The sequence below is a fragment of the Miniopterus natalensis genome, chromosome 11, assembly GCF_054644295.1.
Source record: "Miniopterus natalensis isolate mMinNat1 chromosome 11, mMinNat1.hap1, whole genome shotgun sequence".
NCBI classification, from domain to species: domain Eukaryota; kingdom Metazoa; phylum Chordata; class Mammalia; order Chiroptera; family Miniopteridae; genus Miniopterus; species Miniopterus natalensis.
The window spans coordinates 68,943,268-68,954,111 of NC_142091.1; the positions used below are offsets into that span (position 1 = coordinate 68,943,268).

Here is a 10,844-nt window from a genome sequence, read left to right on the forward strand (position 1 = left end):
TCTCCGGGGGCTGGGGGATGTGCGCTGTCTTCCTGCTTCCCTGTGGGCGACGTTGGCATGTCCCAGTGTTCCAGGTGCGTGAACCCCAAGGACGCACGGCGACCCCTTCCCTGAAGGTTTCCTCTACCAATAAGAAGCAATGACAGCAATGTTGAAGGAATTTTACAGTGAACATCTGTACAACCCATCACCTAAATTTCAACTTGAACGTGTTAGTAAACTTTTCTATCTATCTACCTTTCTATCTATTAATCTCCTCTTATTTATTTGTGCATTTTAAAATAAGTGTCTGGGGGCTTACATTTAAAAATGAACCTCAGATTACGCAAACAACAACATATATCTCTTCTCTTCAATAAAGAATTGGTGAAAATTGAGTAGCAGCTTCCTCTTTGGGGGAATTTTAAGGAAAGTTTGCTATGTTAAGGGACTGTAACATAGTTAACTTTCTGCCAAATCAATTAACTCAAAATAGAATGAACCTTCTCATGCATACATTTACCTTCCACCATCTTTTATTTATGGGTACATATTTATCTTCATTACCCTCTTTCCTTTGGCAACAGTTATCGAGCTCTTAACATGGGTCAGATGCTGGTGATGCGAACAAAAGAGGCAGGAGCCAGCCTCTGGGAGCTTACACTCTACTGGAGAAGTCAGTCCATAAACAAATCAATAGAAGAAAAACCAAGATGATTACATATAAAGAAAATAAAAGGGTGTCGTGAGAAAAAATAATAAGCAGGGAGCTCGTTTGGCCAAGGGGGTCAGGGGAAGGTGACTGTGGGAAGAATGTGAAGGACCCCACCCTGAGATCCTAATAAGCAAGATCACCTGAGGCAAGGCCCTGGGGCAGGAACAGGTTCTGTTCACAGAGCAGAACAGGAGGTGCTTATGAGTGTGGAAACCTGCTAGTTTTTAGCAGGTTTTTCCTCACTGTCACTTAAAGTCATTTCTTCATGAGTGTGCTTTGCCTTGGCTTTTCAGCAGTATTCAAAACTAATTTTCTATTATCTGTGGGCATAGTTTTATCTGGGAACTCTTCACAGATTTGAATGACCAGGTTAATTCTCCCTTTATAAGCTCTTATGGCCTGTGCACCTCAGGGATTCAATTTATTTCTGCCTGTGCCCCACTAAACTGGAAACGCCATGAGGGCCATGACCCTGATGCTGTTACTCACTGTTTTCTCACCAGCCCCAGTCCATTGCTTGTTATTAAGTGAGTATCCAACAAATGTTTTAATAAATAATTCGTTAATTAGTTAGAACACTGGCAGATAAGCCTGGAAAGTTAAATTGGGTTCATATTGAAAAAAATCTGAAATGCTAGGCCTTCAGAAACCATGTCCAGCACAGGTTGATGAAGAGCACTTGGGCAGGGCCACCTGTCCCATCCAAGGAAGTCCCCTGCCCACTACAGGCTGAGTATGTCCACGCAGCCCGTGAGCCCCTCTCTCAGGGGAGGGCCTGCTGGGCCTATGGTCAGCACAGCCCCCGGGGCTGGAGATAAAGATGACAGTCACATCAGTATGGTGGTTACCAGAGGGACAGGGGTGAGGGGGTAAAAGAGGGCAAAGGGGGTCAAATATATGGTGATAGATGGAGATTTGACTTTGGGTGGTGAACACACAGTGCAATATACAGATGATGTATCATGGAATTGTACATTTAAAACCTATATAATCTTAGTAACCAATGTCACCCCAATACATTTAACAAAATTAAAATAGCAGTCAGGCCCAGGGCGGTGGGAGCCTTTCTGTGGTTGGTGTGTTGCAGGTGGTGCAAACAGTGGGGTGAGCTCTCCAGGCTGAGGCTTTGCCAGGTAGAAGCCCCATTTCCCGTTCCCTCGACTCCACTCCTTACCCCACATGCTCTGTGCCACAGTTGAATGACTGAGCCTCTATACCTTTTGTAACAAAGTCCCTCGCCATGTGGAAACCATGAGGCATGGATCGTTTTGGACAACAGAAAAATCCAGTAAAATGGTATCACTATAAACTTCACCTTTTGCTGTTCATAAAACTACGTAAATGATCATGGTGACATTGTTAGCTTAGGAAATGACCCTATCAAAAAATCCTTTAGAAATTGAGGGTCAGAGAGCATAAGTATCAGCTGACACGAAGAGGGTGACAAAATGAACCAGAGCCAGGTGTCCAAGTAGGTGTCACATTCGTGTGTAGCAGGGTGGAGTGGGAATAGACAGGTTGGTGCTTCAGATGAAAAGGAACAGTGTAGAATATCAGAAGGTTGGGATTTGGAGACCAGCTTCTCCTGCTCTCTCAAAGCTGTTGGACTCCTTGTGGGGCACCTGCTCATGTCTACAGGAGGCTGTCAGGCGCTCAGCGGACCTCAACCCGCTGGCCTCCAGCTGGCCGCCCCCTCAGGCAGTTTGAACAGCTAAGGGGCCAGCTAGAACGGGAGCTCTGGCCGCCTGGTTTCCATTTGCCTTTGCAGCAAGCTCCTTGCATCACCACCTGCCCCATGCTGCCGAGGGGGCTCCATGGGATTGTTTACTGTGCAACTCAGCTATTGAGAAGTTCTCTAAAGAGGCCCAGGGAATCCAATCTTTGTCTCCTCAGACCCCTCTGTACCCGTTAGCAGGTTTTCACCATTTCCAGTTTTGACAAAGTCCTTTACAAAGCCTTTGAAACCCACTTTATGTTTCAATTACGTGGAAGATTGATTCTGTGGGTTTTTTTGGTAATATCTTATCTGATTTATCTGCACTTTATTTTAACCTACTCAGTCGTCTCTATCACAGCTAAATAGCACCGCCATTCACACAATTGATCAGAACAAAAATCTAGGAGTCAGGCTTCATTTCCCTCTTTCTTTCACTTCCTAAATTCAAACCAAAAGCAATTCCTTTAAAGTCTACCTTCTCAAAATAGCACACTAAAGTACCATTATCTCCATTTCCCTTATACTATCTTAGGCAAGCCACTATTATCTCTCAATCAAAAACCACAGAGTCTCATATACGGGCTCTCGATTTCCATTCTTGCTCTTATAATCTACACAACAATCAGCAGCAAAAGCAATCCGTCCAGTGCAGTGATCTAATGTCACTTCCCCCACTTATCCTACAATGACTCCCTATCACTCCCTGAGGCCCTATATGATAAGATCCTTGCTGGGTCTCTGACTGTAAGTGTAACATGTTCCCTTCAGTCCCTCCAGGCTGCTTTCTTGTCCTTGGAACACACAAGCCAAGCTCACTCCAGTTGCCAGCCTTTCCCTCAGTTGCTTTGCTTTCCCCGCTGTACCATCTCTATAAGGAGGCTTCTCCTGACGGGCGGTCTCCTCTCGCCACCTTCACTTTACAGTATTTTATTTTCTTACATCAGAAGTGGTCTTGTTTATTGGTAAGTTTCTTTGCTTACAGTCTGTTCTCACACACACTAGGATGCAAAGTCCATGAGTTGGATACATATGTGCCCGCTTCCTATGTGTCCCACATGCCAAGAACAGTGCCCAGCAAATAGTAGGTGTTAATAATATCTATTGCCTAAACATAGAACATTTAACATAGAATCACCGAATTTATGTGTTTCTTCAAGAAGACGGAAGATTCTGGTGCTTTTCAAACTTTGGGTCTGGCTCAGCCTGGCGACTAAGATCTTAAATTCTGGATTCAAATGGACTTACTTGAATTCCATGTTCATCTTGTGCTGTCCACGTAGTCATGGCTGACTCACTTCGCGTCTCTGAGCCTCAGCTCCTTTATCTGTAAAAGGCAGATAATAACAGGGTCGTGTGAGGATTAAACCAGATAGTACATGTAAAACCTATCACACAATGCCTTGAAATGGCAAACCCTCAGCAAACATTAATACTATTCCTGGTGTTGGTTCTGTGCTCCGAGTAGTCATCGCTATAAAATAGAAAGGATAGATTTCTCCATCAGAGATCATGCCGTTCATTCACATGCATTCATTTATTTATTCCATGAAGATCTGGATACAAAGTAGTTCCAGACTCCATGCTAGGCATGACCTACACAAACACAAATAAGTATGCATGCGTTCGAGAGGCTCACCATCCAAAGAAAATAAGGGATTCAAGTTAGCAATTAGCACATAGGGACAAAGGGTAGATATACACCCACAGGCTCTGGGAAGAAAGGGAATGATATCTAAGTCACAGGGGGTGAACTGAGAGTCAAAGGATGTATACCTGCATGTGCGTATGCTCTTCCAGCATTGCTGAGACAGCCACATGTGGTTCCTTAGTCCTATTTTACAGTTGGAAAAACTGAGGTTTGGAGTAAGTGAAAGATCCACTATGCAAAAGCAGGTTTACAAAATCCAAGATCAGCCCCAGGTTGGCCAGATGGTCCCTAAGTTCATGGAAGTAAACAAGACAAAAAGTCCCTAAAGGACAGAAACTTGAAAAAAAAAATTTTTTTAATGGTCTCAACTGGGACACTCAATACTATACACTCAACAGCCCCCAGTGTCTGAGATTCTCATGGGAACAGATCTTAATCCCACAAACCTCAAAAATAAATACCCCATTTGTAGCCAAAGCAAAAATATCAGCTGCAGCAAATGCAGAAAGGGATATTCTAACATAAATAATGACTTTTTTTTAAAGTAACAGTATACTTTTCTAAACAGACACTCACTGTAGTGTCTGGAAGGACAATCCAAACCTAGAAGTTGGAGAAATAGCCCAGGATTTTTATCTTTGGTTCTTTGCAGACTCCAGAAAATCATCCTCCAGAAACTCGAAAAGTGGAAACAGTAGCAGGAGCTGCTGAAGGGCGAGTGGGGAGCACTTGGGATATTCGGTACCTAAAACAATGCCTCGGATATTGCCCATGCTCAGGAACCAGCTAACACTTTGGGAAAGGGAGAAGTCAGGCCTAGACTCAAGAGTGGCTTTACTTAAGAATACCTTTGAGCAGAACGGTGGTGATCAGAGGCCGGAGGGCGGGGGATATAAGATCTTGATAAAAGGCTACAAGCTTCCAGTTATAAGATGCAGTTATAAGATCCAGTTCTGTGGATCTAATGCACAGCATGGTGACTATAGTTAACAGTACTGTACTGTGTACTTGAAAGTTGCTGTAAGAGTAGAGTTTAAATGTTCTCACCATAACAACAACATGGTAACTGTGTTAGGTGAAGGATGTGATAACTAACCTTAATATGGTAAACATTTTGCAATATATCCATGTGTCAAATTATCACATTGCACACCTTATAGTTACACACTGTCATATGTCAGTTGCATCTCAATATGAAAGCGGGGGCGGGGGGGACAGAATATCTCTGAAAGAGGTACAGGAAAAGTCTGTTGTGATTTAATGTAGAAAATGCTACTAATTAGAGCAACACACCTTAATTGTATATAGCGTGAGTCCCTATTGCCTCTTGCCCTTAGCTTTCCTAAAGTACTTTCTCCGTTTGGAGTTGCCTTCCCTGGCTGTAAAGATCTCCACCTTACACAATCCCAAACGTATTTCTAGAACCAATTTTGAAGTTACTTGTTTCAAGGAAGGTTCCCCTGACAAGGTCCTTCTAACAATATGAGATCTTTCCTCTAAAGTCAAACAGCATTTGGCTTGTATCTCCTTTTGGACACTATTAACTCTGAGTTTTGTCACAGAGAGTCACCATCGCAATTGAACTTGAGGACTGTGGGTATAACTAACTCACCATTTTAGACCCTAAGCCTATGAATATTGTTTTTAACAACTGAGATGCTCAATTTTTTCCTTTGGACTTAATTGACCTCTTTTAACCCCTAAAAAGTAATACTCTTGTTTCTTGAACATCTTTTAAAGGAGATGTGGCTTTGATTTTAAAAAACTGGCAGCATTTTGACTTGCTGAGAGCTGCTGTCTGTAACCTGTGCTTAACAGCAACCTAAGAGTGTAAAATACATACAAAAATAGTTAATAATTACAAAAAGGAATACAAAATATACAATGAACACTTGTAACCAACAAATAGCTATGGATTTAAAATATCACCAATACCACTGAAGTCCTGCTAGTATATGTAATGTAATCAAACAGTCAATAGCTCTTTTCCTCAACATTATGTTTCTAAGCTTTGGGTTAAGAAATGTAGTGCTCATGATTTATTTTCCCTAATGCATAATATTCTATTCTTTTCTATACCATTATTTATTTAATCATTAGTTGTCTAATTTCTCTTCACTTTTTTCTATTATATATTCACTTGGCTTGATTAACATTTTTAAAATCCAATTTGACAGTCTCTGAATTTTAATGATGGTTTTAATCCATTTATATTTATTTTCCTTACTAATTTATTTGGGCTTATCTATGCCTTCCCTGGTGATTTCTATTTGTCTTGATATTTTCTATTATTCTTTTCATCTCCTTTATTGTGTTTGTTTAGAGTGGTTGACTTTAAAATTTATTCCCCTAAACTTAAATTATTATCTCTTGTAATTATTGCAAATATATACATATAAGTAAAAGTCTAAAGTACAAGAATTTTAGAACACCATGAACCTAATGAACCCTCCAATCTAATGTATCAGCATTAGCTGATATTTTTAGTGTATCACTTCCCCATGGACAATATTATTATCCTGCACTGCTCCAATTTTTCCACATCTACCATTGCCTAAGCTCGTGGTTTCTCTATGCTTCTGAGACTTTCTCCAGTGACTATATTCCTCTTTGCTCAATAACAGTCTTGAGAAGCATCTTTAGTGCACAACTCTTGCTGCTAAACTCTCTCCATTGTTTCCGTAGGAAAGCGTTCCTATTTATCTGTGATTTTCATTAGATTTTTATTTTTAAGTATAAAACCTTTATAATAATTAAAATTATAGTACAAGGAACACTGGCATACACTTTACCTAGATTAACCAATTCCTTTTCTTTGCATTTTGCTTTATCTCCACATGGACAAATTTCAGGAGTCTGAACCAGGATTAATTGATAAATGAATGAGAAAAGCTCTATGTTGTTGAAAGGGTTGAAGGTCGTATTTTAACATTGTTTTACAGATATGGATACCTGGTTAATATGGTGAAAACATGTTTTAATCTATATTTCTTAGAATTACACATATTAGAGGTCGGTCCTCTATGAAATCTTCTCCATTTAGCAAATGAACCCATGGCTCACCTATCACTTTTAATGTGGTTGCTTCTTATCAAGAAACTAGAACTATTTGCAAAGCAATAAACCCTCTTGTAAATGTCTGCCTGAGAATCTAATTCAAAAAGAGTGACATAAAATGCAAGACACTTTCGTCTTTCAAGAAGTCACAAAGATTTCCCTTCTTTTCTTTGCCCTCCTCTTGGTCCTTTCTAGGTTTTCGGTAACCATGACACAAGGAAATAGCTCTGAAGTGACTGAATTCTTTCTTCTAGGACTCAGTGCCCAATACAAGTTTCCATACGCCCTCTTCATTGTATTTCTAGTCATCTATGTGACCTCTATGGTGGGTAATATCGGGATGATTCTGCTCATCAAGACAGATTCCAGACTTCAAACATCCATGTACTTCTTCTTACAACACTTGGCTTTTGTTGATATCTGCTATACCTCCTCTATCACTCCCAAGATGCTGCAAAACTTCATAGTTGGAGACAGATCGATATCCTTCAGGGGCTGTGTTATGCAATTATTGGTTTATGCGATATTTGCGACCAGTGACTGTTACCTCCTGGCTGCTATGGCGGTGGACCGTTACGTGGCCATCTGCAAACCACTTCACTATTCCGTTGTCATGTCCCAAAGAGTCTGCGTCCACTTGGTAGCTGGTTCATACATCATGGGCTCCCTAAATGCTTCTGTGCACACAGGTTTTACATTTTCCCTGTCCTTCTGCAAATCTAATACCATCAATCACTTTTTCTGTGATGTTCCACCAATTCTCGCCCTTTCTTGCTCCAACACTGACATCAATGTTATGCTACTTGCTGTCTTTGTGGGATTTAACTTGATGGCCACTGTGCTGGTCGTCATCTTTTCCTACATCTCGATCGTGGTTGCCATCCTGAAGATGTCTTCAACCACGGGGAGGAAAAAAGCCTTCTCCACCTGTGCCTCCCACCTGACAATAGTCACCATTTTCTATACAACCTTATCGTACATGTACCTACAGCCTCATTCTAGCAATTTCCAGGAGAATATGAAACTAGCTTCCATATGTTATGGAATCATGATCCCCATGTTGAACCCCCTGATCTACAGTTTCAGAAATAAGGAAGTGAAGGAAGCTCTAAAAGTGGTAGGGGAAAGGTTCTTCTAGATTAGACCCAAATGGTTCAAATTCAGCACCTCAAGGCACCCAGGAGAGGTATTTGACCACTGTGTAATGTTTCTGAAATTGGAAACACGTTCACATCTTAAAGCAATGCTACCTCTTTCAACAGATAAGTTCTAGAATGTGGGAAACATAGAAACATCTCCTGGGACTAATTTTCCCCTTGCGTACAGTTTGAGAAATATCTCATACTACTAGTGAAGAAGGGCTTTGTTGAAATTATTTAAAATATTAAGAAGTATGCATGGGCTTTACAAAGTACTTGGTTGTTTCAACTATTTCAGCTATGTTCTTAAAGACCAGAAAAATCCAATTTTGTATATAATTAATTTTAAAACTGACATTCATTATTTTCCATTCATTTTAACAGGTTCCCTAAATTGTCTAAAAAGAGGTTCCACATATGTTCTGTTCCAATTATTGCATAAACCCAAATGTAAAATAAACTTATTTGAAAGCATAGTATGGCTTGGACCATTATGATTTCTACCTAATATTCCGCCTATTAGTTACATCCTCTAGCACTTAAAAAAACACATTTATGTGATGTTACGACTAATTTTGGACATTAGTTACCCTCTTTATTCTAAATTTATGCTTCTTGAATGTTTGAAATGACGATATTTTAGAAATGGAGGACAGGTTAACAGGTTACGGATGGAGTGAGGCAGCGACAAGGGGTGGAGGAAGGGAAGAAAGGAAAGAGTGGGTGGCTATAAGAGGGCGATACACGTTACCCTTATGGCTTGGGAACTGCTCAGTATCTAGACTGTGGTGGTGAGCAGCCTTAGTCCACAGACTGTTATCTAAAATACTATGGCTGTAAGGCACAACTGGAAGAAAGCTGTCTTTATTCAGGGCTGATTTTTGAAATGCATACATTTTTGGGGGGGGAGGGAAGAATCACGAATAAATTCTTTCTTTAAATAAATAAACAATAGTTAAAGTGATAATATAAAATATTCCCAAATAGTAATAATGCTCCTTGTCATGCTAGGGACCATCTGCCCTCAATTTACTTTATTTTCTTTTTCTAGACTGAAACAGATTCTTAGACCTATAAAAAGATGCTCAACCTGATTCCAAACCAGGAAAATTTTTTAAAAGTTGTTCTTTAAGAAGGCAACACACCACACACACACACACACACACACACACACACGCACACACATGCACACACAGTCCCTAATGACAGTAACATTAATAATAAATTAAATGTATTCTCTCTAGAAAGCTTAAGTGTTCCTCAACAGAAAATAACTACTGAACATTGTTTATTCCAATCCCATCTCAGCTCCAGGAACTTTGGATTCTCAAGGGAGCAAACCTTGATCCCAAAGGCCCCAGCTATAAACTCCCCAATTAGATGGAACCACACAGAGAGACTTTGGTGGGCAGTCAGCCTGCACCAGTTGCAGAAGGGAATCTGGAGGCAACTCTGATGTAAGTAAAATACAGCCATGTATCATTCCAGGGTGTGCAGGAAATGGGGGAGCAACAGGGCTAGCCCAAGTTCTAACAAGTTTCACCCCAAGACCAGGAATTGTCACTTCATGCCTGGTGAGGTAATGGAAATGGAGTGAGGGAACCAAATCGGCTGAGTGTTGCCTGGGAAGGATATGGATGAACACATGATCGAAGGATTAGAAGGATGGATGGAAGGAAGGAAGGAAGGAAGGAAGGAAGGAAGGAAGGAAGGAAGGAAGGAAGGAAGGAAGGAAGGAAGGAAGGAAGGAAGGAAGGAAGGATATTATGTGCCTTTACTGTATTATTTGCATATGTTATTAAGACCACATCAACCACAGGTTTAATCTGCTATATTTCAATTTGCTATAATTTGCTATATAAAGGTGCACCCTTATCTAAAACTGACCGTCTCGTCCATGGAGCTACAACTCCGCCTACCATTTTTGACATTAGAGTAAAAGAGTCCCCGACCGATGTGGTGAGGATGTGGTTTTTTCCTTGGTGAGGAATTTCCGTTATTACACAATATTTCAGGTGTATAAAGATACGTTTAAAATAATGTAACCACCATTCACATAGCTACCCTCTAACTTCTGCAACTAGCACTCCATTGGAGATATCTGTCCACATATATCTTATAACATCAATTGACTGAATTTTCAGTGATTTGGTTATATTTTTCTATGATGAACAATGCTGCCATGAACATTCTTGTGTGTGTGTATTTATATGTATACATAGTCATACATACACTTACATGTCTGTGTGTGTGTATCATGGTTTACATGATGAAAATTTTTCTAGTATATGTACCTATAACAAATTCTGGACCATAGGGAAGCATATACTTAATTTTATTAATTATTCCAAATTTGACTCCAACATGACTGTGCTAATTTACCTTCTCGCCAGAAATATGTGGCCCTACAATCTCACCAAAACTTTACATTTTAGACTGAGTATAAAATTGTATTTCAATACAGTATTAATCTACAATTACCTGATTGCTAGGGAGCTGTGTATATTTCCATAGTTCTTTGCTATTTAGGTTTTCTCTTCCATAATTATCCTGATCATATCCTTTATGAATTTTCCTCTTGGGGTAATT

The 10,844-nt window shown here is 40.2% G+C and overlaps 1 protein-coding gene across 1 annotated transcript; it reads left to right on the forward strand.

Annotated features, from left to right (window-relative positions):
- Positions 1–7,324: 7,324 nt before the first annotated feature.
- OR5AK2 (olfactory receptor family 5 subfamily AK member 2) lies at positions 7,325–8,254 on the forward strand. The gene has a single exon (XM_016200392.2). It carries the CDS (start codon positions 7,325–7,327, stop codon positions 8,252–8,254), a length of 930 nt encoding a protein of 309 aa, XP_016055878.2.
- Positions 8,255–10,844: the final 2,590 nt, after the last annotated feature.